This window comes from Epargyreus clarus, unplaced genomic scaffold (assembly GCF_041222505.1).
Source record: "Epargyreus clarus isolate Ecla_fem2 unplaced genomic scaffold, WU_Ecla_fem_2.2 ptg000021l, whole genome shotgun sequence".
NCBI classification, from domain to species: domain Eukaryota; kingdom Metazoa; phylum Arthropoda; class Insecta; order Lepidoptera; family Hesperiidae; genus Epargyreus; species Epargyreus clarus.
The window spans coordinates 8062274-8087083 of NW_027332228.1; the positions used below are offsets into that span (position 1 = coordinate 8062274).

At 32.7% G+C, this 24810-nt stretch overlaps 3 protein-coding genes across 4 annotated transcripts in view; all 3 read right to left on the reverse strand.

Moving 5' to 3' along the window:
* LOC140750695 (uncharacterized) overlaps positions 1-14111 on the reverse strand; it is a 58959-nt gene extending 44848 nt beyond the window's left edge. Inside the window, exons 1-2 of the mRNA XM_073084388.1 lie at positions 13792-14111; positions 5683-5742 (exon numbers count right to left, since the gene is read on the reverse strand). Of these exons, the coding sequence (XP_072940489.1) occupies positions 5683-5709 (27 nt within the window). The 5' untranslated portion in view covers positions 5710-5742; positions 13792-14111. The remainder of the gene's footprint in view (positions 1-5682; positions 5743-13791) is intronic.
* Positions 3179-5447, reverse strand: LOC140750979 (uncharacterized). Its single transcript, XM_073084754.1, has 3 exons — positions 5096-5447; positions 4955-4990; positions 3179-4547 (listed from the first exon to the last, which is right to left on the reverse strand). Exons 1-3 carry the CDS (start codon positions 5156-5158, stop codon positions 3765-3767), a joined length of 882 nt encoding a protein of 293 aa, XP_072940855.1. The 5' UTR covers positions 5159-5447; the 3' UTR covers positions 3179-3764.
* A 2298-nt stretch (positions 14112-16409) lies between the features above and the next one.
* Positions 16410-23092, reverse strand: l(3)mbn (lethal (3) malignant blood neoplasm). Of its 2 annotated transcripts, none has more exons than XM_073084491.1 (4): positions 23039-23092; positions 18774-18921; positions 17920-18051; positions 16410-17829 (listed from the first exon to the last, which is right to left on the reverse strand). In XM_073084491.1, the coding sequence occupies exons 2-4, from the start codon at positions 18919-18921 to the stop codon at positions 16526-16528; spliced, it is 1584 nt and encodes a 527-aa protein (XP_072940592.1). In that variant the 5' UTR covers positions 23039-23092; the 3' UTR covers positions 16410-16525. The 2 variants fall into 2 exon arrangements, with proteins under 2 accessions (XP_072940592.1, XP_072940593.1); XM_073084492.1 differs by having other exon boundaries at positions 23034-23089.
* Between the last annotated feature and the right edge of the window lie 1718 nt (positions 23093-24810).

The following is a 24810-nucleotide window of genomic DNA, read 5'->3' on the forward strand; positions in this document are numbered from 1 at the left end:
GAAGTTTACGTAAAAACGTTCTTGAAATACGGATGTCGGCTTTTTAAAATTGATCGACTTTGAAATCCATATAAGCCAGTCTGAAGAAGTAACCCACAAAGATATCGAAAAGTGGAAGGTAGATTTCAAGAAAACGATCTTCGATTTATTTTATCGCTCTATGAATATGAACTAATTTATATTTCAGGGAATAAAAGTCACTCGAAATCAATTTTTCAATTAATAAAAAATGATCTCAGATCGACATGCCTAAAAACCCGGCCACCCCACGGACAAGGTTTTTTGGAAGAATTGAAATGATCTGAGACAAATTTGATGCAGGAAATTTTTTGCATTTTATATGGCTTCATTACGTGTTGTTTTCAAAGGTTATTCCACTCTTTGCGCAAAAATAAAGTATGTCTATTGTATGAGATCACTAACCATAACGACTGGATTGAATTCATGATAAATTGTAACCGAGTCTGATATATTTTTGACTTAATCTGATTGTAATATTTCACAGTACTTTTTCGTGGGAACTTTTTTTTTATAATATAGGAGTAGCAGACGAGCATGCATTCCACCTGATAGTAAGTGTCACTGCCACCCATCTGTAATCAACCCCAGATTAGATATTCCTACCTGAGATCAGCGACAGATGCGCCGCTACCCCTGAGGACTTAGCTGGAATGCCTCGGAAGGGTATGTCTCCCTTGCCACACTCTTCAAAACGGAACACAGCAGCGCCTAACACTGCTGTTATTAGGTAGAAATAGGCGTGGCGATGGTGCCGCCGGAGTCGAACCACAAAGAGTTCTACCATCTTCAAACTATTTATCTTTGACTCGATTTTATGTTGGTCTCTTTCCGTATAAGTTGTAAGTATGACACATTCAAGTTATTACGGTAATATAAGTTACTTGGCCGTTCGGAATTGATATAATGATTGCGCAATTAAGTTTATCGTCTGGCCAGTATGTGGGTAACTGTGGTTGGAACTATGTCCACTTTCACTCGCCAGCCGATTGTATCGACAGTAAGTGTAACGCAGAATCGTATTTCGAGACCCGAATGTAGGTTTTATGTATGCGACGAAGCTACGCGAATTTCAAGTACCTACAAACCTAAAAGTTACGCTTACCAAGCCACAATTCACGATAAAAATACATATGGAACTTCTTTCTCCTTTTCTAAAATTATCGTGACATCGTATCGTAAAGTATCGTGTATCATATCACCAAATATCGTTTTAAAAAATTTGATAATTGGTAGTATGTATCTAGCTTCGGTCATTTTACGGGTACATCAATTAATTTAACTTAGTCTCGGCCGCAGGTGCTAGAACATTTTTGGCTTGGACTATTTACCAAGTTTGGTACGCATAGCTTTGGAGACCATCACTACATTCCACACTGCTGCATTAATGAAACTTAATCTTTAATGAGATAAACTATATGCTGTAAAAAAATTACCACAAACATAACACGTAAGTAACATTAAGTAACACAAACTTGATATACTTGGTATACTAACTAAACTCGTAGAAACAAAAATAATTTTTTTTTGCAATTTTGAATCAATAAAATAATCCAACAAAATTTTAAATTTAGAGAGTTTTTTTAATAACCCCAAATAATTATGAAGCTTTAGCTATATTTAACGACTTGAACTAGTTCTATAATTAAGGCAAAATTAATTGCAATTGAAACTGAACTCTTCATAGAACCTCCACCAACCACTAGGGATAGTGATTGGTGGAGGTGGAGGGAGGGAACCACCAACAACCAATATATTTTAACCGATCGCTTCTGATAAGGACGTTGTTTTCCGGGCTGTATCCTTACCTTTACGATACATATGAAGGTGGTAGAACCCTTTGTGGTTCGACTCCGGCGGCACCACCGCCACACCTATTTCTACCTAATAACAGCAGTATTAGGCGCTGCTGTGTTCTGGTTTGAAGGGTGTGGTAAGGGAGACAGACTTTTCCGAGGCGTTCCAGCTTAGTCCTCAGGGGTAGTAGCGCATCTGTGGCTGACCTCAGGTAGGAATATCTAATCCTATCTGGGGTTGATTATAAATGTCCATGGGCGGCAGTAGCCACTTACCATCAGGTGGACTGCATGCTCGTCTGCTACTCCTATAATATAAAAAAAAAACATATATCGTACCCCTATACGGAATTTTTCCACCCAGATAGGCTACAATCTTGTCAGACGGGTTTACACGGCATGTCTTTAACCACGGCGATGAGTCACGTACCTATGTCATAATTTCTGTTCTAAATAAAAGTTGGCGTTCTCAATAAAGGTGTCCAAATATCCGTACTATATTGCTCTCTTTAAGCCAAATTACTTAATATGTAATAAGTTAATGTGGTTACGATCACTGGTAAGATAAATGTCTGTTGCATAATTATGAGATTGCATTATTCAGTAAAGGTAAATTTCCTGTATATAGTGGGTAAGGTTGGATTTTTATGTTACACTTCTGAAGTGTTCCGTGTGCTGCCCTAGAGGTTAAATTGGGTTGCCATCTCAGTATTGTTGCCCTATCCCATCCTTCAAATCAGAACATAACACTTTATCACTTGCCACTGTCTTCTTGTTTACCCTAATCTTCTTAACCATTCAACCGAGTTCAAAAATTTTTTTATTTGACTTCGGAGAGCAATGTTTTATATGGCTGTAGTGTATATATTTGTCTTAATTTTTGGAGTGCCCTATGGCCCAAAGATTTTAAATAATGCAGTGTTAGATTTGTCCTAAATGTGGGGGTGACATAAGTGACCTTATTTCACTTCTCAATTTATTATTAAAAGCAGGGTATTTGTTTGGTTAATAATTATTGTTGTGCGTGTGTTTGATTATTTCCAGACCGAAAAACAGGATAATATTGCCCTTGATGGGTAAGGGTCGAGATCAATTTTTTTTGTAAGTAAGACCCACAAACTCATAGGTATGCTATTTGCATGAATATTGACATAGTTGTCCGCAACCAATAATGATGAACTACAGTTCATTAAAGAAATGACACCATGTTTGTAGTGACACTTGTTACTCAAAATACTTAGTCAGGCTTACAAAACTGTAAGGAGGTGCATGCGTTATTATTTGAAAACAAAAGTCATGTACTGATTACCAAATGTGGGACAATGAAGATGAGCTCGTCGATGACAATGCTTGTCGAAAAGATTCTTTATTTGTTGAATGATTAACTGTTCTTTTTCTTATTTAAAATAAATAGTATTAAGTAAATACTGAATTATGCTTTATGTCAATATGTTATCACAGAAAGTAAAACTTCGTTGATATTTTGTGATTACAATTATATTATATTTTTATAAAATACGGCCTAAAGCTTTAGAATTTCAGCGTGTTCTGTTAAACGATATATGTACAGTAAATAAGGCTGTCCTGTCCTTATTTTTTATTAAGGACATCTTCGTTTCATATTGATCACAACGTGACTGGTTAAGCCATTAACTTTTCTGATCTTTTTAGGATGCTTTTTGGTTTGACATAAACATGGTTTTAAAATTTATTTTTATTCTTATTTATAAAAGTTCACAACAGATTTCCACTTCTATAAAGTAGTATTAGTTACAATGTTGTTATTGTTATATATTACTTGTATGCCTAAGAGCCATTACTTTTAACGAGGCAGAATACCTATTATTTAAAAAAAGATTAATATTACTTAATATCCGGCGATATTTTAAAGAAGGTTTTACTTTCAAATGTATCGTTACGTCAATTTAAATCATTTCTCAACTGGTATTGCTACGAGCTCAGCCATTCCCGTTCATTGTACAGTTGCCGGTAAGATCCGTATAACTTTTTGCAAATTTGTTGCTGTTTCGCGTAGTAGCAGCGGTAGACGCTGCCGCCTGGTGGTTCATACGATTCCCTTCGTAACATGACTCTTCGGGTTGGCGATACTCCCCCACTATATCCACACCAACTATTTTTACACGTAAATCTCAAAGAAATCAAATACGAACCGGTCTTCAGTAGTATTTTACCATTAATCTTCAACGCATCCTTAAGAGCAACACCACTTAAATAAGGGACGTAACGATTCAATTCGCAGTTGACCTGCTTGGCATCAGTCTCTTCGCATATTAGCTCGTCCTGCGACAGAATGGCATCCTCATTCGGTCTCGCTATGGTTCCGATGTCTACCAGTTTGGCGTGTGAATTGACATTGTCTTTCTTATGACAAATATGTTGACCGCCCGAGAACACTAAGCAATCAGCCAAGTAAAATGATTTTTTCGGTATATTGTTTGCTAGGAATAGTAACTTGTCAATATCTTTGTAATTATTATATTTTAAAGGCTCACAAGCATAATTGTCTGGTGTCTCAGGGAAGCAGTATTTTAAATTCGGTTGTGATAGTTGACTTAAAGAAATTAGTCTATGAGGTTTACATTCAATCCCTGTACAATTGAAAAAAACTGCATTTGTTCTCGGGATATAGGGTTCAAATGATGGCATGTTCAAATTCAAATGACTCTCCTGTGGAAAGTTTGTTGCGACTGTCTTACATATAGGAAAATTGTCCTGCAATAATTAAATTCGATTAGCGTAATTATACAATTGTATGTATTATTTGCTATTTTTAACTAAAAAAAATTCAAAAAACACGTCATTTAATTAATACGATGAATTATTTCTCTCATGGGATCAGACTCAGCAATTTTAAAATTCGTGACTTTACGGTCATGATTTAAGGCATATAATCAATTTGCATAGAAATTCGTTTCGCTGTAACAATAACGTTTAAAACTGCGTATAATAGTTCATTTCTTATGGAAATATGTATGAATTATTTGAAGATTCTAACCAGGAAATAATTCACATGAATATTAATCCAAAGAGAATCACTTATATATAAATAGTCTTGAGGGCGAAGGTTTAACGAACTGTTTGTTGCGTAAAGCGAAAATGAAATCAAGTTACTTTCGTACCTTATCAATGATGCATTCTACATTTTTATTGTACAGCTGAAATTGATAATAAACTTTAATGTTTCAAAAGGCATTTTAAAAATTAAAAATATTTTTCGAGATGCGGTAACAAACAATAAATGTATAACAAATGTTTCTCACCGCTTTTACGTCGAACAATAAAATACTCTGAATGATGAGTAAACATAAAAAAGTGAAACTCATGTCTCCAATATTACGTCACACACGTTAAACAAATCTTCATATCCACGAGGAAGTGCGTATGTATGTGTAATAAAAATTTAATATTCATTTCTCAAACGGCAGTTTAATTGAAATAGCAACGTTTTAATATTTTCCTATGGAACGGTCAGTTATAATTCCTTGGTTAATTTATTTTCTAAGTTTATTGCGACTCTATAGGTTTCTTCAATTGTTACGACCTTTTCAGACTTTCTACATTTATATTGTTTTTTGCATGTCAAACGTACACCTACGAGTACTGTTGAAGTGTCTTTGCAAAGACGTATTAGTGGACCATATTACGAGTATATGTTGTATAAACCTACTTATTAAAGCGGACAATTTTAGAACAATTTGCATTAAATAATGGAATGATCGTAATCACAAATTATTCAAAATTAGCGTAGTTTTATAATATAGTAATTAATTGACTTATTTATAATTTAATGTTAGAAATATTTAAATATACTATATGGTGTATTTGTGTTACTGTTGCAATGACTTACCAACAATAAAAGGTGTTGACTAAACATTGTTCATTACAAGGCGGCAACTCGAGGGTGATTCTGAAAAGAAAAGAATATTGGTTACTTTTTTATAGAAGAAGAAGTAGTTCGAATTTCCACTGCCCACTGACTTTTTCTAATAATGCAGGAGTACTACAGGCTACTGCCGCCTATGAACATCTGTGATCAGATAATATTAATGACTTATCTGTGGTCGGGAAAAGATGCGTTGCTACCCCTGAGAACTAAGTTGGAACCAATCGGATAAGTATGTCTTTCTCACCACACCCTTCTTACAGCTGAAATTTGTGGTGTCTTGCGCATAGAACCACAAAGCGTTCTATCACCTTCGACAAATGTATTAACAAAATGTGTAAATTATGCGACCGCTATCAGGTATCCTAAACAGCGTTTACAACACCAAGGCTAAAATGTAAAAAAAACATAAAATACCAAGTTAGTTGCCTGTAAACACATACTAGCATTGTGACATGGGAACCTAATGAGCTTACTGTAATCACAAGATAATAAAGCGCTATTATTTGTCATATCTGTCATTACTATTTGCCATGGAAAACGAGGTCACGACCGTAACATTGTACAATATGACAGCACGATGGTGACTTATTAGAGCAATCAGCTCTGTTTATTAGACTTGAGATCATTATTTTGTACGCCGCTATAGATTACATTTTAATGTTACGTTGTAAGGATAATAAATTCTAATTAAACTAGCATCAAATGACTAAATTAATGCTCTTCACAACTCTTGGTCATTATTACTGCTAGTGAGAAATAGAAGTGAAGTACAATTTTTTTCATGTTTTTTTTATTTAATTCCTTCTTTGTTGAAACTTTTGGTTTCTTAAAATGTTATTTTTGTTCTCTTTATTATTAATTTGATAATCATTTATAGATCTTTAAAACGACCCGCAACGGCATAGTGGTTACCATACCCTTTACCCAAGCGTAGGGTTTTAAGTTTGACCTCAGACAAACGTATAACGTAACGTAACGTTTTCGAAGGTGGTAGAACCCTTTGTGGTTCGACTCCGGCGGCACCACCGCCACACCTATTTCTGCCTAATAACAGCAGTGCTAAGCGCTGCTGTGTTCCGTTTTGAAGGGTGTGGTAAGGGAGACATACTTTTCCGAGGCATTCCAGCTTAGTCCTCAGGGGTAGCAGCGCATCTGAGACCGACCTCAGGTAGGTATATCTAATCGTATCTGGGGTTGATTACAGATGTCCATGGGCGGCAGTAGCCACTTACCATCAGGTGGACTGCATGCTCGTCTGCTACTCCTATATTATAAACAAAAAAGTATAATTTTCTATTTTTTGTATTTTGAAGTTAATCGGGTTGTAAACAAAAACGCCTACGGGGGCGCTATAAATGCAGAAAGTAATGTATTCTATGAATTATTTAGCGACACCAATATCTAGTCAAAGTCAAGTGAACAACAATGGGTTGGGCGCGAAGCATGTAGCTGTTCTTTGCACTGCTGCTCTACTTCTGATAAGACAAGGTTGCGACTGGGTGTAGGCGTATACCACGTTAAGCCACACTTCCACGAAACACGCTTGCGACTGCGATTGACGACCAAGGATTTTAATTCAAATATTTTTAATTAAATCATGACATCATGCAAGGCTGGCTATGAATCTATGCTTAAGAGATATTCTACATTAAACGAAACATTTTTATTAAGTGGTCTAACATTCTATCTGGCAGTAAAGTATATGATATATAATGTAGTATTTTTAAGTAAATAGAGCATTTTTATTTCACTTAGAAGTCCGACAATTTGTTTTGTAAGTCTTTGTATTTTTTCATGTTATATTTACATTCAATATAAAAATAAAAAAGTAAGTGACGGTTCTCACTACTAAAAATCGAGATCAATTAAGACAGTGACAGACATTATATCTCGTTAACATTCATGAGTAATTCTTAAATATTTCTCTTTAAATAAACTTAAGTATGTGATGATTTTGACTGTTATCTTATTTCTGAAAACGGGACCTTAAATGTTTCATGGCATACGGTATCGTCATGAAACTATTATAACATTGAAAATGTTGTTAAGTTTGACGAGTGACGGTCCGTAACCCAACAATTAATACTGTGCCATTTATGTTGCGTCATGCGTATTGTGTTCAGACTTATTTGTTTATGTCAGTATGTATTATGAATTCCAATGAAGTGCGGATAGTTTTTTATTTGATAGAAGTAGCAAATGAGCCTCATCTCTATTAGATGTCAAGTCGTCACTGTGACCCATTGATACATATCAATATTTTTTGAAAATTTTCGTGTTTGATAGCAAATGACGAGCTTGATTTAAAAATCCGATGAATCTAATAATTATTTTAGTCGAATTTTGACCACTGGGTTTGCCCATATGCAATTTATTGCATAGTTACTGTTATTAACCTATTTTTGACTAGAGTTCTAGACTCAGATCTGGTCTACGACGGGTCTTCTTAGAAAGAGACAAAAACAAAATGTTAATGTGGCAATTAATAGCCGTCCCCAATAATCTTTGGTAGAATTCACACGCTTGAGAATACTATTCAGAATTTTAGAAGGTGTTTTCTTATAACATTTGCTCATTATTATAGGAAATGATCATTAATTTCAATATGGTGCAAATGGACAATATGGTGCAAACAATACAAAACCACGAAAGCTCAAATTACTCTACCAATTTTTATATAGAAAGTGAAGCACAATAAGACATTGAATGATAGTGAAACTGCATCGATCCCTGCATATCAAACAGTTTGTATTGTGGCTGGATCGGGCACGGCATGACTCGTAGATGACAGCAATTGACATACCAAATAGAAATGTAATTGCGGCGCCATATTTATATACGCACTTGTTTATTTGAATAAAGAATGTTGTTTTTTGTCAATATTTTGCATTTATAAAAAGCTATGGTTCTATGGTTAAAATGCCTCTAGTTGATTCTAAGTAAAAAATATTAAAATAATAATGATATAATAATAACATTATTTCAGACGTTGGTACATCCATATGTAGTTAGTGTGTTAGTAACAATTGTACTTATATTATGTTAGGATTGTTAGTTATTATATTTCTCTTATACCAGTTACTATACATTTATCTTAGACCAATGGCTATCTCCATACAGTGCCTTTGAATGAAGTAGTTCGGTCTAGCGGCAATCATCTTTTAAATAAACAGCCCTTGCAAAAAAAGTTATATATCTACAATTGTGTTTTAGTGTGTGGTTCCGTGTATTGTTTTAGTTAGTGTCATAATAGAATCAAGAAACAATATTTGTATTTTTTACCCAATAAAAACTGTGTACTAACATACTTATATCGTACACATAATATCGATTTTAACATCACTTTTTATGCGTGAGATATAAAATAATTGGTTATAACTTTATATTATTTATATTATTAGTCAAGCATTCAAGCGCACTTTCGTCGCATTATGCGTGTGCTCTGTTACACAATTTATATATTTTATTCAGGTCCTTAAATAATTTCGCATAAAAAATAAATGTCTAAGATTGCCTGTACAGAACTTTCTAAAAATTCCGTTAAAAAATAAAAACTGATTTAGGGGTTTTCCACATTAACCCAAGCACATAAACAGACAACAGTTAACAGCGGATTTTTGTATTTTATATAATTTAAATAATCCAAATAGTAGCATAAAAGAGTCAGTTATTTTAAAACTACTTCTGAATGTATATTAATGAATTTTGTTTGTTTATTTTTATAAATAAACTATAAATGAACCCAAGAAACGCGGATAAGTAACTCGATAGACGATGTTAGATTACCGGTAGCTGTGGTTTACTAGCAGCAGCATACCTACGTGTGGGGCTTTGTACTCGATCAGAGATCGCTACCCTTTTGTTTTAAATTAATTATCACTTGCTTTAAAGACAAAGAAACATATCCTACACATTCAAAGTCTACTAATCTAACGCACTTCCCTAGAGGGGGGTTACCTTAACCCTCTCAATCTGAGAGGACACCTGTACCTCGTAGACTGTAATAATTTGACAACGATCTTTTTGTTGAAATTTAGCGTATTAATTTATAGGTATGGAGGCGGATTAATATAGGAGACCCTCGAATATTTCAAATGATTCTATATTAAATAATAATAAAATATGCAGGAATTTGGTCCCATGAAACACATAATATGTATTACATTTTACTTATCCACTTATCGTAATCGTCACATCATAAAACAGTCATCAGTTCATTCTGGTTATGATATTTAAAATTTATTTAACAGAAAATGTTAGCTCATAGGTATAATTTAACTACAAGGTATAAATATTGTGTTGTTCATTTAATTTTGATGGGAAAATAATGAAAAAAAAAAGAAAATGTGTAAGTACAATGAAAACCTACTACAATGAAAACTGGTATTTCCCACCTTTAAAACTCTGCTTATTATTTTGTTCATAAGTTTCATCGTTTTATGCACATCCGACTCTGTATACCCATATGTTTTGAAATATATTTTTCATGTAAATAAGACATAGAACAAATCATCTATTTATTAATATAATATCTCACAGGTGGTCGTTAATCGAAAATGTAAAATCAAAATGTAAATTTACAATTCACACATTAATTAGTAAAATTAAGATTTATGTTGTAAACAAAGTCAATGATGAGTTGAATGAACAAGAACATTTTAATATTTAACTCATCTAAATAAATCTTTATGTCCAATTTAATATGAATAAATGTTTATATAGATGGCAATTATATGTGTCTAAATAAATCGGAAGTAGAGTAGGCGATGAACAGTTATTTAAATACTCGGCAGATGATCTTGTTTTGCCTTTTAGAATATATTTAATGTGTTCGTTGAACCGTGGTATTTCTGTAAAACTAGTGTTATTGTAATTGTATTTCTGTTCTGTAAAGAACGGCCTAGTAGTGCAAAACACCTTTTTGCATGATAATTATTTGCCTGTGTTAGAACATCCACATCTACGTTCGTACGTTATGGTACATGTTAATGATATTTTTAAATTGTAAATTAGTTTATAAAATAGGAAATGGCTTCGATTGCGATTGCTTGATTATACCTTTGTTTTCATTTGTTACTTAAAATCGAATGATTCTTTAGAAGTTATTTTAAATGGATGGATACTTATGTATAGTACACGAACATTAAAATTTAATTTATTTTTGAGTTGCAAAAAAAGTAATATTTAGCCACAACAATTTAATTGCATTTAATATTATGGAGTTGTTTTAATAATTATTATTTCCTCCAAACCCAGCGGTAAAATTGAAAACTAAAAAATAGATCGGTTCCTTGTATTATGTGCGCTATTAAATAACCTAGCTTGTTTACTTCCGAGCGGACGCGTTACAAAAACGCAATCATTCACATGCACTTATTAGCACGAACAGCTAAATAATGACTTTATAGACACCTAAACGGAATATTAAAAGTGTATTAACGTATGATATATTGCTTTAATAGTAAACAAAAAGCATTGTAATAAAATAGATTAGATAATGATGATGATATTTCCTTGTTGTTAATAATCAATCTATCCATTAGTGCCTACCAAAGATCGAGCGATGGCATTGTATACCTACTATGAAGAAATTGTCAAAAATTTATCTTTAGTAGGCACATTTGATACATTGATTTTTAATAACGGGAGTATACGATTATAATACATGTTGAATGACATTATTTTAATTAGCCGTTACCTATTCAAATATCGATTGTTAATAAATATATGTTTATTTTAAATATTATTTTTATTTCAGTTATGAAATAACGAAGGGATTTTTGATATGCATCCTTACGTTATTTGATTCCATAATATTTTTCCAAGCAGAGTTTGTGTGTCCGCAATTTAATGAGTGAATATTATTTTATATTTGTTAACGCGAATCGTGAAACAAATTCAATTTGTATGTAAATAAATACAATACAACCGACTTTGCTTCAAGGTTTGTATTTGTTTTGTAGCTTATTAACAACTTCTGAAGTTATCGTAATAAGGCATTGTTGTTTGACATCTATTCTTTCACAGTTTTCATGGTCAGCTGTGATACATACGGGTATTTTATGTTTAAACATAGTGTTTCACGAAATGTGATTAAACATCGTGATATGAATGACAAGATAATATACATATTTTATTCATTGCCGATATATCTTATATTAAACCAAATTTAAATGAAATATCAATTTTTAAACTGAAATGAAATTATATAGTTTTATTTATAAAACAAAGAATTAAATTAAAATTTATAGGTATCGTATGTATATTGTATACGTACATAAAATACTCCATTTAGTAGGGAAAAGTTACTTAAATCGTATCAAGCGTCTAAGTCGTACCGAATGTACTTTTTGTAAAAACGTTAAAATCACTATTAAATAAAAAATATATTTTAAAATGTTTATGATACTTTAATAAGTAAAGATTTAATTTATGCAAAATATTTTGCCTAATTTCAATTATATTAGGGGGTACGACTTACGCAACCCCTACGTACCTCTAGAATTTAAGATAAGGCTTTTGGTATTTGCAAATTTTTGACTAGACATTAATTTAAAACGTTGAACAGCTCGTTGACTATTTTGAGTTTTAATTCGTTTTTTTTAAATAAAGGATTGATGAAAACTATAAATATCCTCATCAAATTCTGATTCGATTGCTGGACAAGGGTCTCTTGTTACAGCAGTCATTGTTTAGGCTTTGGTGACCGACCTTCGCAAGGTGCAAATTGATAAACAGATGTTGGAGTTAAACTAAGATCTCGGGACTGGTAGGCTGAAATTCTTGGGAATATCCTAGTTTTATACAATCGAGAAAGGTAAATTACTTTTTTAAAAGTTACTTTTTACAAAATACTTTTTTTAAAGTTAGAATATAAAATATTCATCATCATGGCCGTGCATGCATGAGGAGCACCCGTGCCCAGCAGTGGGACAATAATGGGTTGATGACCAGAATATAAAATATTAGTAACAAGTTATTTATTAGATTGAGACAATTGAGTTTTAGAGGCGGTGGACCCATTCGTAGTTTGTCTTAAGCAGAACAGGGGTAGATCTGTTAGCAGCTCGAAATATGAAGTACTGCAGTGTTCTGATTTGAAAAGCGTTAGCAAAACAGGAGTAGTTCTGCTAATAATAGCAATATGAAGTAATTAAGTACAATGTTCTGGATTGAAGGGCATAGTAAGGACTTACACGAGAGGGTCCAACATAGCTCTTAGGGTTTGCAATGTTTCTTTGGCTGACCATAAACCTGTTTAATTTTTATTCTAGAAGTGTCTACTTTGAATCAGGTTGGCAGAATCCTCGTTTGCTGATATACTTTTGTGAATAACAATAGTGCTTACGATGTTATTATACATCATCTGCAATTAGTAACACATGGAAAACGAACATGTAGTCGAATTTATATGTGGATATAGCCCATCTACATGTGGCAAACTTTTTTTTTATATAATATAGGAGTAGCAGACGAGAATGCAGTTCACCTGATGGTAAGTGGCTACTGCCGCCCATGGACATCAGTAATCCACCCTAAATAGGATTAGATATTTCTACCTGAGGTCGGTCACAGATGTGCCGCTACCCCTGAGGACTAAGCTGGAACGCCTCGGAAAAGTATGTGCTAACTTCCAATATTGCATTTATAAGTTGAGACTGTATTCTTCTCCACCCCCAAAGAAAACAGCAGCACATGCCCTGCAGTTATCAGACCAAAATGGTGATATACGGAGAGTTCGACTACTTTAAAAATATCGTGTTACTTATCAAAGATTTCGGTAATTTTATAATTATAATAAATGGGTTCGAGTTCAGCTAGATATATTGTTATGTTATCTTTAATAAGAAGCATTGTCTACTAATATTATTCTAAATTAATTGTATGTTATAATAATGTGAATGTGACATGATAATGAATGAATACATCAATTATGTTAGATTTGATTTCAATAATACAGGAAACGCAATTAGTTAAAACTCTAGATAGATAGCTATCGTTATGGCATGTTAGTTGCGTGTATTTTAATTACTTTTGCGGCAGAACATGAATATATTATTATATACCAACCTCCTAAGCTTCCTGTTATATATTTCGTGTGTGTAATGGCACAAAAATAAAACTGTACGCGAATTTAAATTCACCGGTGCTAGTTTATTTAAATTTTACGAAAGTAGAACTAACACTGCTATTGTAGACTAACAAAGGCTATTCACAGCGTGTTAGAGAATCGCTACAAAGGAAAATGAGGTTTGTCCTCAATACTTCCATTTAAAATTTAAACAAAAAGATTAGGAGACAAAACGTCGCGTTCGCGATCGCATCGGGTTTGGAGTTTTAAATACGGACGCGTGTTGCGCACGCGCCGGCTCTCTCAGAACTGGTGGAGGTTTCCCGCCAAAACCACGCGCGGATAACCCATGCATGTACTTCATTCACCGTTTCATATTATGCAATTATTCGGCTAATCGGGCTTATTATTTAATTATGTGCTGCACCGTGACCGGGTTACTAAATCTATGTTTCAAAGGCTTGTGTTATACATACTCATGACCATTTAAGTAGACCGGTAAGAGTATACGAAGAATGTAGAGCTGATCTAAACCAACTAATAGCTAGTTCAGTAACAATGTATGCAACTTGATTATATTACACATCAAATGTACCGTGGCAAAGATAAATCAAGATAATTATAAGCTTCATTTAGCAGTTACAAACTAAGTCAGACTTCTGAAGTACGCACTATTTGTCTCTGTATAAGTATTCGTATAATGGGATTATGGGTAGGTTACTAAAGCAGCCGAGTTGTATAATATGAAATTCAGTTTACCTGTTTAGGGGTCCAGTGTCCAATCTTCGACATACATAAGATATGTATAGGATGTGTGTAAAACGTGTATTTTTTTAGTAATCGTTTGAAAAAATACAAATGAGTGGGGAACAAATAAGCAGGTTTAATCAGGTTACACCATTTAATTTTTTGCAACTGGTTGAAAGATGATACTTTGTTGCTATAAGATATTATGCCTAAAAAGGCAAGGCAAGAACTAGGAGTTTACTCACTGTATGAGCTTAGGGGGCACCTTAAAAGTATAAATTAGATACATATTGTTAAAATAACGTACAAATAATTAGTATTTTGTTATACTCATTCAATACATAATATATATTTTTGTTATTATTAAATATTTACTCTATGCTACAAAATATTTTTGTAAAAGCTAAGCATTATAAACATTATATTACAAACAAACTCTTGGCACATTTGGGAAAGCCTACATTGAATGTTCTGATGATTTAGTATTAAGTATTTAATATAACTTCTGAAATATAATAAATAAAGGTATAAAAACAGACCTCTAACTCTATTTAGAAATCGTAGAGACTTTGAAGATCGCCGAAGTTATATATAAGTTATATGTTCCTTGCAGTTAAAGTTTTCAACTAAACAAGAAAGCACATCAGGGAGAAGTGGTAAAAAGCGATACAGCTACCAGTACTATCGATATTACATAATGATACACAACACACATTTTTCTGATATGCACAGGTGAAGACGCCATCTGGTAACATGTTAAGGCTTTATCACGTAACTACAGCTTTCATATCCAAAGCACGATTGTTGTGTTGCATACATACATCATACACGTAGTTCGGAATAAGTTGTATAGATGGCGTTACGTGTATCTTTATTAAAACTTATTACAGGCAAAGCAATATAAAAGACATTTGTCTTTTATATTGCTTTGCCTGTATTATATTATATTCTTATTTATATTCAAATAAAGGTATACTTAACAACAAAATAATACATTATTTATTGTGGCTAATAATCGTTACTGTTTCGCCTTACTATTTGCCTTACCTTTTCAAATCAAATCAAATAAAATCTAATCTCTTTATTTGTGAATGCAGGTATCAAAAACACAGATATTAAAAGGGACATATAGTGCGCTATATTCCACCTTTTCAGATATACAAATATTTTCGAATTTATATGTATATGTATATACTTATTTGTATTTAGGTCGTAGTGGCCACTTCGCATATCTTATCTTAAGTAAAACACAAAGTATTATTCAAAGCTTTTTAATATTTCGAATTCGTTATTTATTTACAATAGTTTTATTAACTTATTACATATTTACTTAAAACTAATTAAGTGGCAGTGTATATGGCAGTGAGTATTGTGTACATTTTACGTAATACAACTATAAAGACCTATAAGTAATTTGCTAGTGCAAGAAAAACATTAAGTGTATTTATTATATTAAGAATACGGGTCAAATGCTTCTTACGGATATTCAATTCTGTATTTTTAACTCAATTAAAGCTGTTGTAATCTGAATGAAAATTTCTTAAAATGTTATTGATTTCGTCGATTACCAAAATTATTATTTTTACCAATAAAATTAATCTTTCATTCAGCCTTTTTAGTATTAGCTCATGTTAATATGTATCAATTATTGTCAATAGAGTATACAATTTTGATACAGTGAATTATTTATGTATATGTGCGATAAACATGAGCACGGAGACGTAGATGAACTGTAACCCTTAGTACGACTTTTTACGTTTTGACAAAAATGACTGTTTTTGTTTTTATTTACGTATTTCTCATACTATTCTAATCAGTTCTGATACAACTGATTGGAAATGCATGGGCAAATGGGCGTATAAAACTCATACTAAGGGTACTGCTTATACGGTGTATACAGTCAAATAAAGTTCTTTTTTATAATAATATTGACAGCTGTGCTCAACCTATTCTTAGGCATTTTATAATTTGGCCTATATGGATTTGTTATTGCTTTTTCGCTTCGGTGGGATAGTAAAGCCATTTAAATTCGTAACCTTTAAGACCAAACCTTTCTTCTTTTTCTGTTTCTGGCTTTGGAACGTCATCCGATAGTAGGTCAAGTACTTCTTGACTAATTTTAGGCCTAAATCCCTTTTCATCAGCTACATAGTCTACACGTGTTCTGATGCCATTTCTTCCAGTTACATAATAGTAGCCTTGCTTAGCGCCATTTATATAGCCCTCTTCGTGGTGTCCATGGAAACCAACTGTATAATTGAAAGTGTAAAGAAGTTGACTCATATCCGATTCAGACAATCCGTTTGGTAAGCCATCCTTCTCACCAGGACGTTTGTGGTAGATGTCTGTGTCTTTGGGCACAATTTGCATTTGAGCTGCTACTAGGGTAGGTTTATTAGAAACCGGTCGATCAGTTTGGGATGCTAGAATAGCTCCAAATCCTTGTGACTGGGTATCTCCATAGTTGGAAGGAGAAATATCACTATACTGTTTAGGATTTCTCAATGTTCCTCCCTGGGGTGGTTGTGAATTGTCGACGCCTGTTTTGCCAAAAGAGTTATGTTGCTCAAACGAATTTTGCTCAGGTTGTGCCTGAATAATAGAGCCTTGTGGCACATAAACGTTATCACTGTGTTGTTGTGGATAATTTTGATTTGCGTTAGGAATATCTTGTCCCGTTACTTTAGGGAGTTCTTGAGGATAATATTGATTAGCATTGTTTCTACTTGGAGTAGAACTTTGACTTCCACCATCATTATTTGCAATGTTTCCATTTTGGGGGTAGTATTGATTATTTCCTTGTTCAGGAAGATTAGGACTGGCGTTATTAATGTTACTCTCTTGCGAAGGATAATTTGGTTGTCCAGAGAAACCTTGCTGTTGGTAATTTTTACCGGAATCTTGTTCTTGTTGAGCATAATTTTGTTGACCTCCGAATGTGTCACGTTGAGCATTTGGTTGACCGAAGTTTTGACTTGCCGGGACATTTTGACGCTGTAAACCAGATGCAGGAGAAACTTGTCCAACGTTACCCCCTTGGGGACCAAAATTGCCTTGTGGTGGACGATCTCTTGAAACAACGGCTATATTGGTTAATTGAGGAGCTTTCGTAGTTGTAGTAGGAATACTGCAGTGAGAACAGGACTTTGCTGAAGATGAAATTTGTTTATTTGTTTGCATTGGTTTTGATTCCTGTTGTGGCGTAGAAGGTGAAGGTCCTTGTAAAACTGGAGCATTTTCTGACGGTGGAAATGGAAGTGAATGACCTTTTTTCACTCCAGCTGTTGGATCTGCAATCACAAAAGAGAATAACACTGTAAAATGTCATTTAAATAAAATATCTTAATTTTTAATCAGTAGATTTTTAGTATAACACTTACAAGGTTTCACTCGAATGTTTTTCATAGACAATATTTTAAATCTTCCCTGTTCGTCGGTTGCATAAACTGTTACGTGATATACCCCATCAGCAGTGATGAAGCCAAATTCACCCATGATGATTCCATTTTCATCTGTAATACAGAAAATGTAAATCTTCATTATAATTATATTCTTAAACAGTATTATTGATAAACTTAAGTTATTTTTCTTATATTTATCCAATGATGCGTAACCTATTGACGTGATTGAATCAAATAAATATTTGTATAGTCAAAAACGATTTATTAGCCGCTCACTTTATAACATCGATGGCATTGCTGCAGGTAATAAGCATATATGTTCAATTCATTTTCCTTTAATTATTTGATGATGTCATTATTTGTTGAATATAATGATATGCTTTTAAATAAACTTTATTTGACGTAAGATTTGGCGTCAGTGTTGATTTATAAAATTTCTCATCCTATTCACGTAAGATTGTTTTACAAATTTGGATTCAATTATGTACATACTACTTACATCGATATATACAATACTACTATAATTTAAAGTTCAAACATAAAATACCTTGGTAGTAAAAATAGAAGGCCTTGTAAATTATTTGTACTGAAAAGTTGAATTCGTTCTATTTCTAACCAAGTATCCATGTATGTTTTTCATGAATCGTTAATGTTTTTATTGGTTAATGTTGAGAAACATTAAATTTAATTTTATCTTAATTTTATATTTAGTCATATTTTCATAATTTTTATAAAATCAATTCTGCTAATGAAAGTTTTCTTTTATACTGCCTTTATATTTGCATAATTATTATATATTTCCCGGTTTGTTAACTTCAGGAGCAAATTATTACCTTTTTTCTCGTGTCGATGTTGTTCGCCTTCAATAGTAAATCCGAATTCGTATGGTCGATTTTCGTCTGTGTATTTGTCAGCTCCATATATGCAAACAATAAGTGGGAGACAACAAATAGCTAAACTAATAAATTTTATCCGGAACATCTGAAAACGAAAAGTTGAAAAATTATATATTTGTTTAAAGTCAATATGTTATTTTGATGGCTCTATCAACACTAAATTTTCGATTCCGAAACCATTTGAATTAATCGTGCGATTAATAACGTTGTGAACATTAATCGTTTTTATGCCAAACGATCTATTAATCTAAATTCACATGTTATTTGATGTGATTTTAGTATATTAAAGATGTGACGAAGTATTTCGGCGCTTCGTCGAGACGGATATTTGCTTTGAATAAGACTTGCTAAAATACACGCTTGATGGACCCACGTGGACGATATAATGTATTCAGTGACGTATAGGCTTTTTTGCTCGATAGACGAACCACTTTACTAACTCCAAAGAAATCAAAAGTGAACAAAGTTATTGGTAGTTACTTTGTTCACTTTTGATTTTAAGCGATTTGGTATGATTTTTGAATATTTTTTCATGATATTTTAGTGTTGTATGAAGAATGTTCATATTCGAACATTCAAATGTGCTTCAAAATAGACTAATGATTATAATTTAGGTTATAGTATAATATTCAAGTTAAATTTATATATAGTTATTCGCAAGAAACACACACGCTGTCAACTTTAAGCGTGATTGAACATCTTTATTAACTAAAAATGATATATACGTGAATATATTATGTACCGGCACAGCCGTCGTCTCTCGTGTTACCTGTTTGTCCGGATTAACATTAGGTGTGTGAAAGTATGCTTTTGTATTTTTTTAACAATATGATATATAATATACTATGATTTTGAGCTCTTTCAAAGTTCAAATAAATATAATAATTTCTATCACGACGTAAGATTATTATGAACATATCAATGCTAGCCATTCTATAGCTTACTTTGGCTTAAGTGAAATGTGACATTTAAGTTAACATCCTTATTCCAGTTACAGTTGGCTCTCTCTTTATAATTGGGATCCTTTATGGAGTATTATTTAAGAATCATATTTGGATAGGCTAGTTATAAGTTTTAGCTATAAAGTAGCTCTAAAACCAAAGAGGCCCAGTCATTGCAACCATAGGCAAATATTTGAAATATCGAAGTCGGAGGGATAAAATACATGTGATTTCTCCGAGATCGTACAGTGTAAACACATATTTTGTAAAATTATTCATGAACTTTGTAGCAAGTTAGTAGGAAGAAGGCCATTAAGAACATAAAACTATTAATGTATTGTACGTAAAATTTGTATGATATTATCTTTGTCCGAAATTTAATATTGTATTGTTATTAATAGCGGCGTGTTAAAAGCGCTGTTCATAAAACTACAGAATTAAAATTCGAGGCAAGATTAGACAATATATTTATTCTCTGTATATTTTTCGCTATTGATTTTGAATTGCAGATTATTTTTAAAGCGCCTTGAGTGTTGTAAAAATAATATGTTTTGAGTATACTTGTACTTAGCAGTGGTTTAACTCTTGACCCTTGAATTATTAGCAATAGTATTTCCGTGGCACACAAGGTGATATACATGTCCGTATTTGATTTCTTAAGTACGATCGTCACAATCATGAGTTTAGTAAGTATCTTTTTTATTAATATAAGTAGCAGACGAGTATGTCGTCCACCTGATGGTGACTACTGCCGCCCATCGACATTTGTAATCCACCTCAGATAGGATTATTTTCCTACCTGATGTCGGCCATAGATGCGCATCTACCTATGAATACTAAACTGGAACACTTTGGAAAAATATGTCTCCTTACTACACCCTTCTAACCAGAACACAGCAGCGCTTATCACAGTTGTTATTAGGTAGAAATTGGTATAGCGGGGGTGCCGCCGGAATCGAACCACAAGGGGTTCTACCCCCTTTAGTATCTGAGCTGGCGTTGCCATGAATTGATATAAAGGGTTTGCTAAAGTTCTGACATCGTAGTAGGTATGTACTTTGGTATGACTTTATTCAAGTATAAACTCTATTTCAGATTGAAGACATAAGTCAATAGCATCTATCAATTAACTTTGAATGTATTGCGCAGAGCATTTGTACACTACTGGGGCGTTACTACCGTCTTTTAAAACAATATTATTTTAATCATACATTGAATTTTCGTACCACGACCTCGTTAAAGTAAGATTGTTTTTATAACATTACAATAAGCAGTTTTGTATTATGTCGGTCGAAATTACGCATTCTTTTTTGAAAATCAACTTTTTAAGCAATATATGACAATTTCAGTTGGTTTTATACAATGGATAAGCAAAAAATGAATAAGGGCTTAAGTTTGTTCAACTGCATATGTCTGAATATTTTACTGTTTTAAGGAGGTCGTGGTACGAAACAAAATAATGCTATATTGAAATAAAACTTTCCTGAACTATGATGGTTTTTAAAAGATGATGGTAGGTCCCCTGTACTGCTGTACATTCTTGTAATTTCGAACTTAAATTAAGGGAAATAATGAGGGGAGTAGCACTTAATTATTTACTTAGTGATATTAACAAAATACAGAAAACAGCGGCTACAAGGTTAAAATGTGTGTGTTACAGTATGTGTAATAGGATGGTACAACATGCTCAAGTTGTGGTTGGCCGATGCCAACCTTTTTTTATGAGATTGAAGTGGTAAACAAACATGCAGTTCTATCAAATGGTAACCGGTCACTGTCATCCATGGACATAGAAGCTATAGAGCAGGGTTCCAGCTTAAGCTGATTAAAAATGTATTGCCACTCCTGAGGACTCCAGGTGGTTCCCCTATACGTAAATTAGCCCCATGTGGCATTAATACATCGTCATAGGTACTATTTTTGATGGTATCATTAATAATAATAGCATTATGCGGATATGTATATAATGTATATTTGAAAACGATGATAAAAAGTAGAAGTCCTTAAATCTTAAGATTCCTTATCTTTATCCTTACTAATATTATAAATCCGAAAGTTACTCTGTCTGTCTGGTTGTCTCTTCTTCACGCCTAAACCATTGAATCGATTTTAATGAAATTTTGTACAAAGATAGTCTGAGACCCGAGAAAGGACATAGGATAGTTTTTATCCCGGAAATCCTACGGGAACTAGGCATGGCGATCTAAGATCGATTAATCGGAGAATCGATCTTTTGGACAAAAAAACGATTATTTAAATCGATATTAGTAAGGATTGAATCGTAAACTATGTATTTGATCAAGTGATTATCTTTAGCAAAGTTGTTGTCCACGAAGGTTCCAGAGTTGGTACGACCAATTTTCGCGAGATGGCGCCACTGTCATTTCAATGAAGGTACGAATTTTCAGTTTTATGTATGTTAGTATGTCATATTATTTTCTTTTAAACGCGCGCGAAGCCGCGGGCAAAAACTAGTTATTTATATAAAGTAAACACAACCTTCATAATATCTATTGATAAAAATTGATTTCCTTCTTCTACGCGAAGTCAGCAGTTAATACCAGTTTAAATACTGTTTGGTTAAAAGCTTTTACAAATACATTAGGTCAAAACATCAAGCCGGCTACGTGCCTGAAATATTCAGTGCAATGATGTAATGTAATGATGCACTCACTCAATGGGCACCCATCCATTATTTATGCAAATGTTAGATAATGTTTGGTTTAGATTTGCGATCTTATGTTATTTATGCATGCAAGGTTAAGATTATCAAGATTACTATTTACGGATTTACTTATTTTGGAAAATCAATAGTTTTTAAATTGCTACCGATGCCACTTGTAAAAATATTTAAACAATAAACATTAGAGCTTATGTCTATATGTCTATGAAGTTAACAGCGGAATTTTAAGCAAACACGGGTTGGCATAAAAATATTAAATAATATGTTTCAACATTTGCATTATTTTATATAACTATTTTTTGAGGGATACATACCCAACAGATACAGTAAATGTACATTAGATTTTTTTGATAAATTACCTAACCTAACAAATCATTAATCTCTATGTTTTAATTATGAAAATTATTTTAACATTTTAAGACTTTAATAGAATCCACATTTGTATAAAAATATCCTGATATAAACACTATAACCTATTTTTCACATAGTTAATATTGAGTTAACATTCACAATAACAATACACTGGGTTCTAATAATCACAGTTCGTTTAAAAAAAAAGTTTTAAGTTATTACCTTACCTTGTCTATTCCTCTTGCATGTGAAGGGTGTGGCGCGGCTGTTGCGCAAGAGATGGCACGAGACTGTGCCGATTCTTTGGACAACGTAATTTATTAATACGTCTACAATATATGGTCATAGATCAGTTAAAATAACAGAACAGTTCTTACTACTCGGATTCAAATCGTAAGTGTTAAAGAGGATATATGGAGATGGCCTTCAGAATACAGCGTCAGTAATGATTGCTTGAAGATAGATAGTACTTTTCTTAAGTCTGATATTTTTTTAAATGCAACAAAAAATGGTGATGTATAATTAAAAATACTTACTAATGATTTGCTTACTTCAAAATATGAATTGATATGTTTACGGTTTAATTCTATGTATATGTATGTAATTCTGTTTCCTATTGAAGAATAATTTTTACAAATGGACGATATACTGTCAATGTTTCGGATGAATATGTTTTGTCTTTGTAGAGCTATGCAAAAACACCTCATAGAAATTCTTTGAACGTAAAGCAAACCTCAGACTCGTAGGTACCTAGGTACTCCTATGTACATGCCAATGTGCCTCCATGTTTTTTTATGAAATACAAAAGCAAATGAGTATGCACTCCGCCTAATACAATCACTACTGTCCACTAATATATGTAACAAAATACCAATAGCACTTAGTAAAAAGTAGAGTAATACCACCCAACGCCATCATTAAATCCTGGATCCTGAAAACGGATCAAATGAACCCAAGCTCGCTGGGGATGCAACATTTAATTACAGTAACTCAATGTTATTACATTATCATTCGATTTGCATAACCATGCAAAGTTTCAGCTTAATCGAATATCGGGATGTGGGTGAAATTTTTCTTGTAAAATTTGTCCCGAATTGCAAGTTAACATTGCATTGTAAAACGGCAGAATTAAGATTTGCAGAAATTTAGAAATACAACTACCAAGAAATTTTGCGAGTTGTATTAAATATCATTAATTAACAAAATTTATTATTTTACTTAAGTCTCAGAAAGACAATGTTACAGTAGGCATTCAATAAAAGATCTTTTGATGTGTTTTTCTGGGAAATATAATCATTGATGACCATAAACAACTCTTTCAATTGTTTACTCTTTGATTTTGAATAAATCATATCGCACGCATGTATCTTATAATACTTATAAATAAATGTAATTAAAAGTCGACAGTTATAAAGGACGATATATCGTAATTAAATGATTTAATTATAATAAATAACATGAATAGGCATTTCTTGTTATTCACATAAATACGAGATAGACAAAAGCTTAACAAATTAAGAAACGTGGTGTTAATTAATTCTCTTTTATTTATAAGATCTTTGTTTATAATCAGATAAGCTTTAAAATATTTTATGTCTTCAGATACTATCCGGTTGCTGTTGGCCAGTTACCACCCATAGTTTTACGCCGCTATACACAGTAGGAAATTATTTAATACCACTTAACTCAATTTCATTAAAAATAAGCTACTAATAACCATTTATAATCGTTATTTAGATGATAATAAGTTTGGCTTGTATGTTACGTAAACTTAATTGTATGTATGTTACCTCGGAACATGTACCAAATATTTATATCTGTTAATTTAGGAGTCAGTGCACATTATAACAGTTTACCGTACAAAAACTTCGCAGGCTATTAATTTTTATAAAAAAATATACCCTATGTCACTTGAAAGAGGGTTTTGACGAATCTAAGAACACCGAATTAGTATGTTAAAATGCGTCAAGATGAATCATGATGCGTCAAGATTAAGCAA

Coding starts and splice junctions, on each gene's coding strand:
- LOC140750979 (XM_073084754.1), bottom strand. CDS start 5,158: ATGAGTTTCACTTTTTTATGTTTACTCATCATTCAGAGTATTTTATTG. Junction 4,991..5,095: donor TATTGTTCGACGTAAAAGCG/GTGAGAAACATT, acceptor TATCAATTTCAG/CTGTACAATAAAAATGTAGA. Junction 4,548..4,954: donor TAGAATGCATCATTGATAAG/GTACGAAAGTAA, acceptor TAATTATTGCAG/GACAATTTTCCTATATGTAA.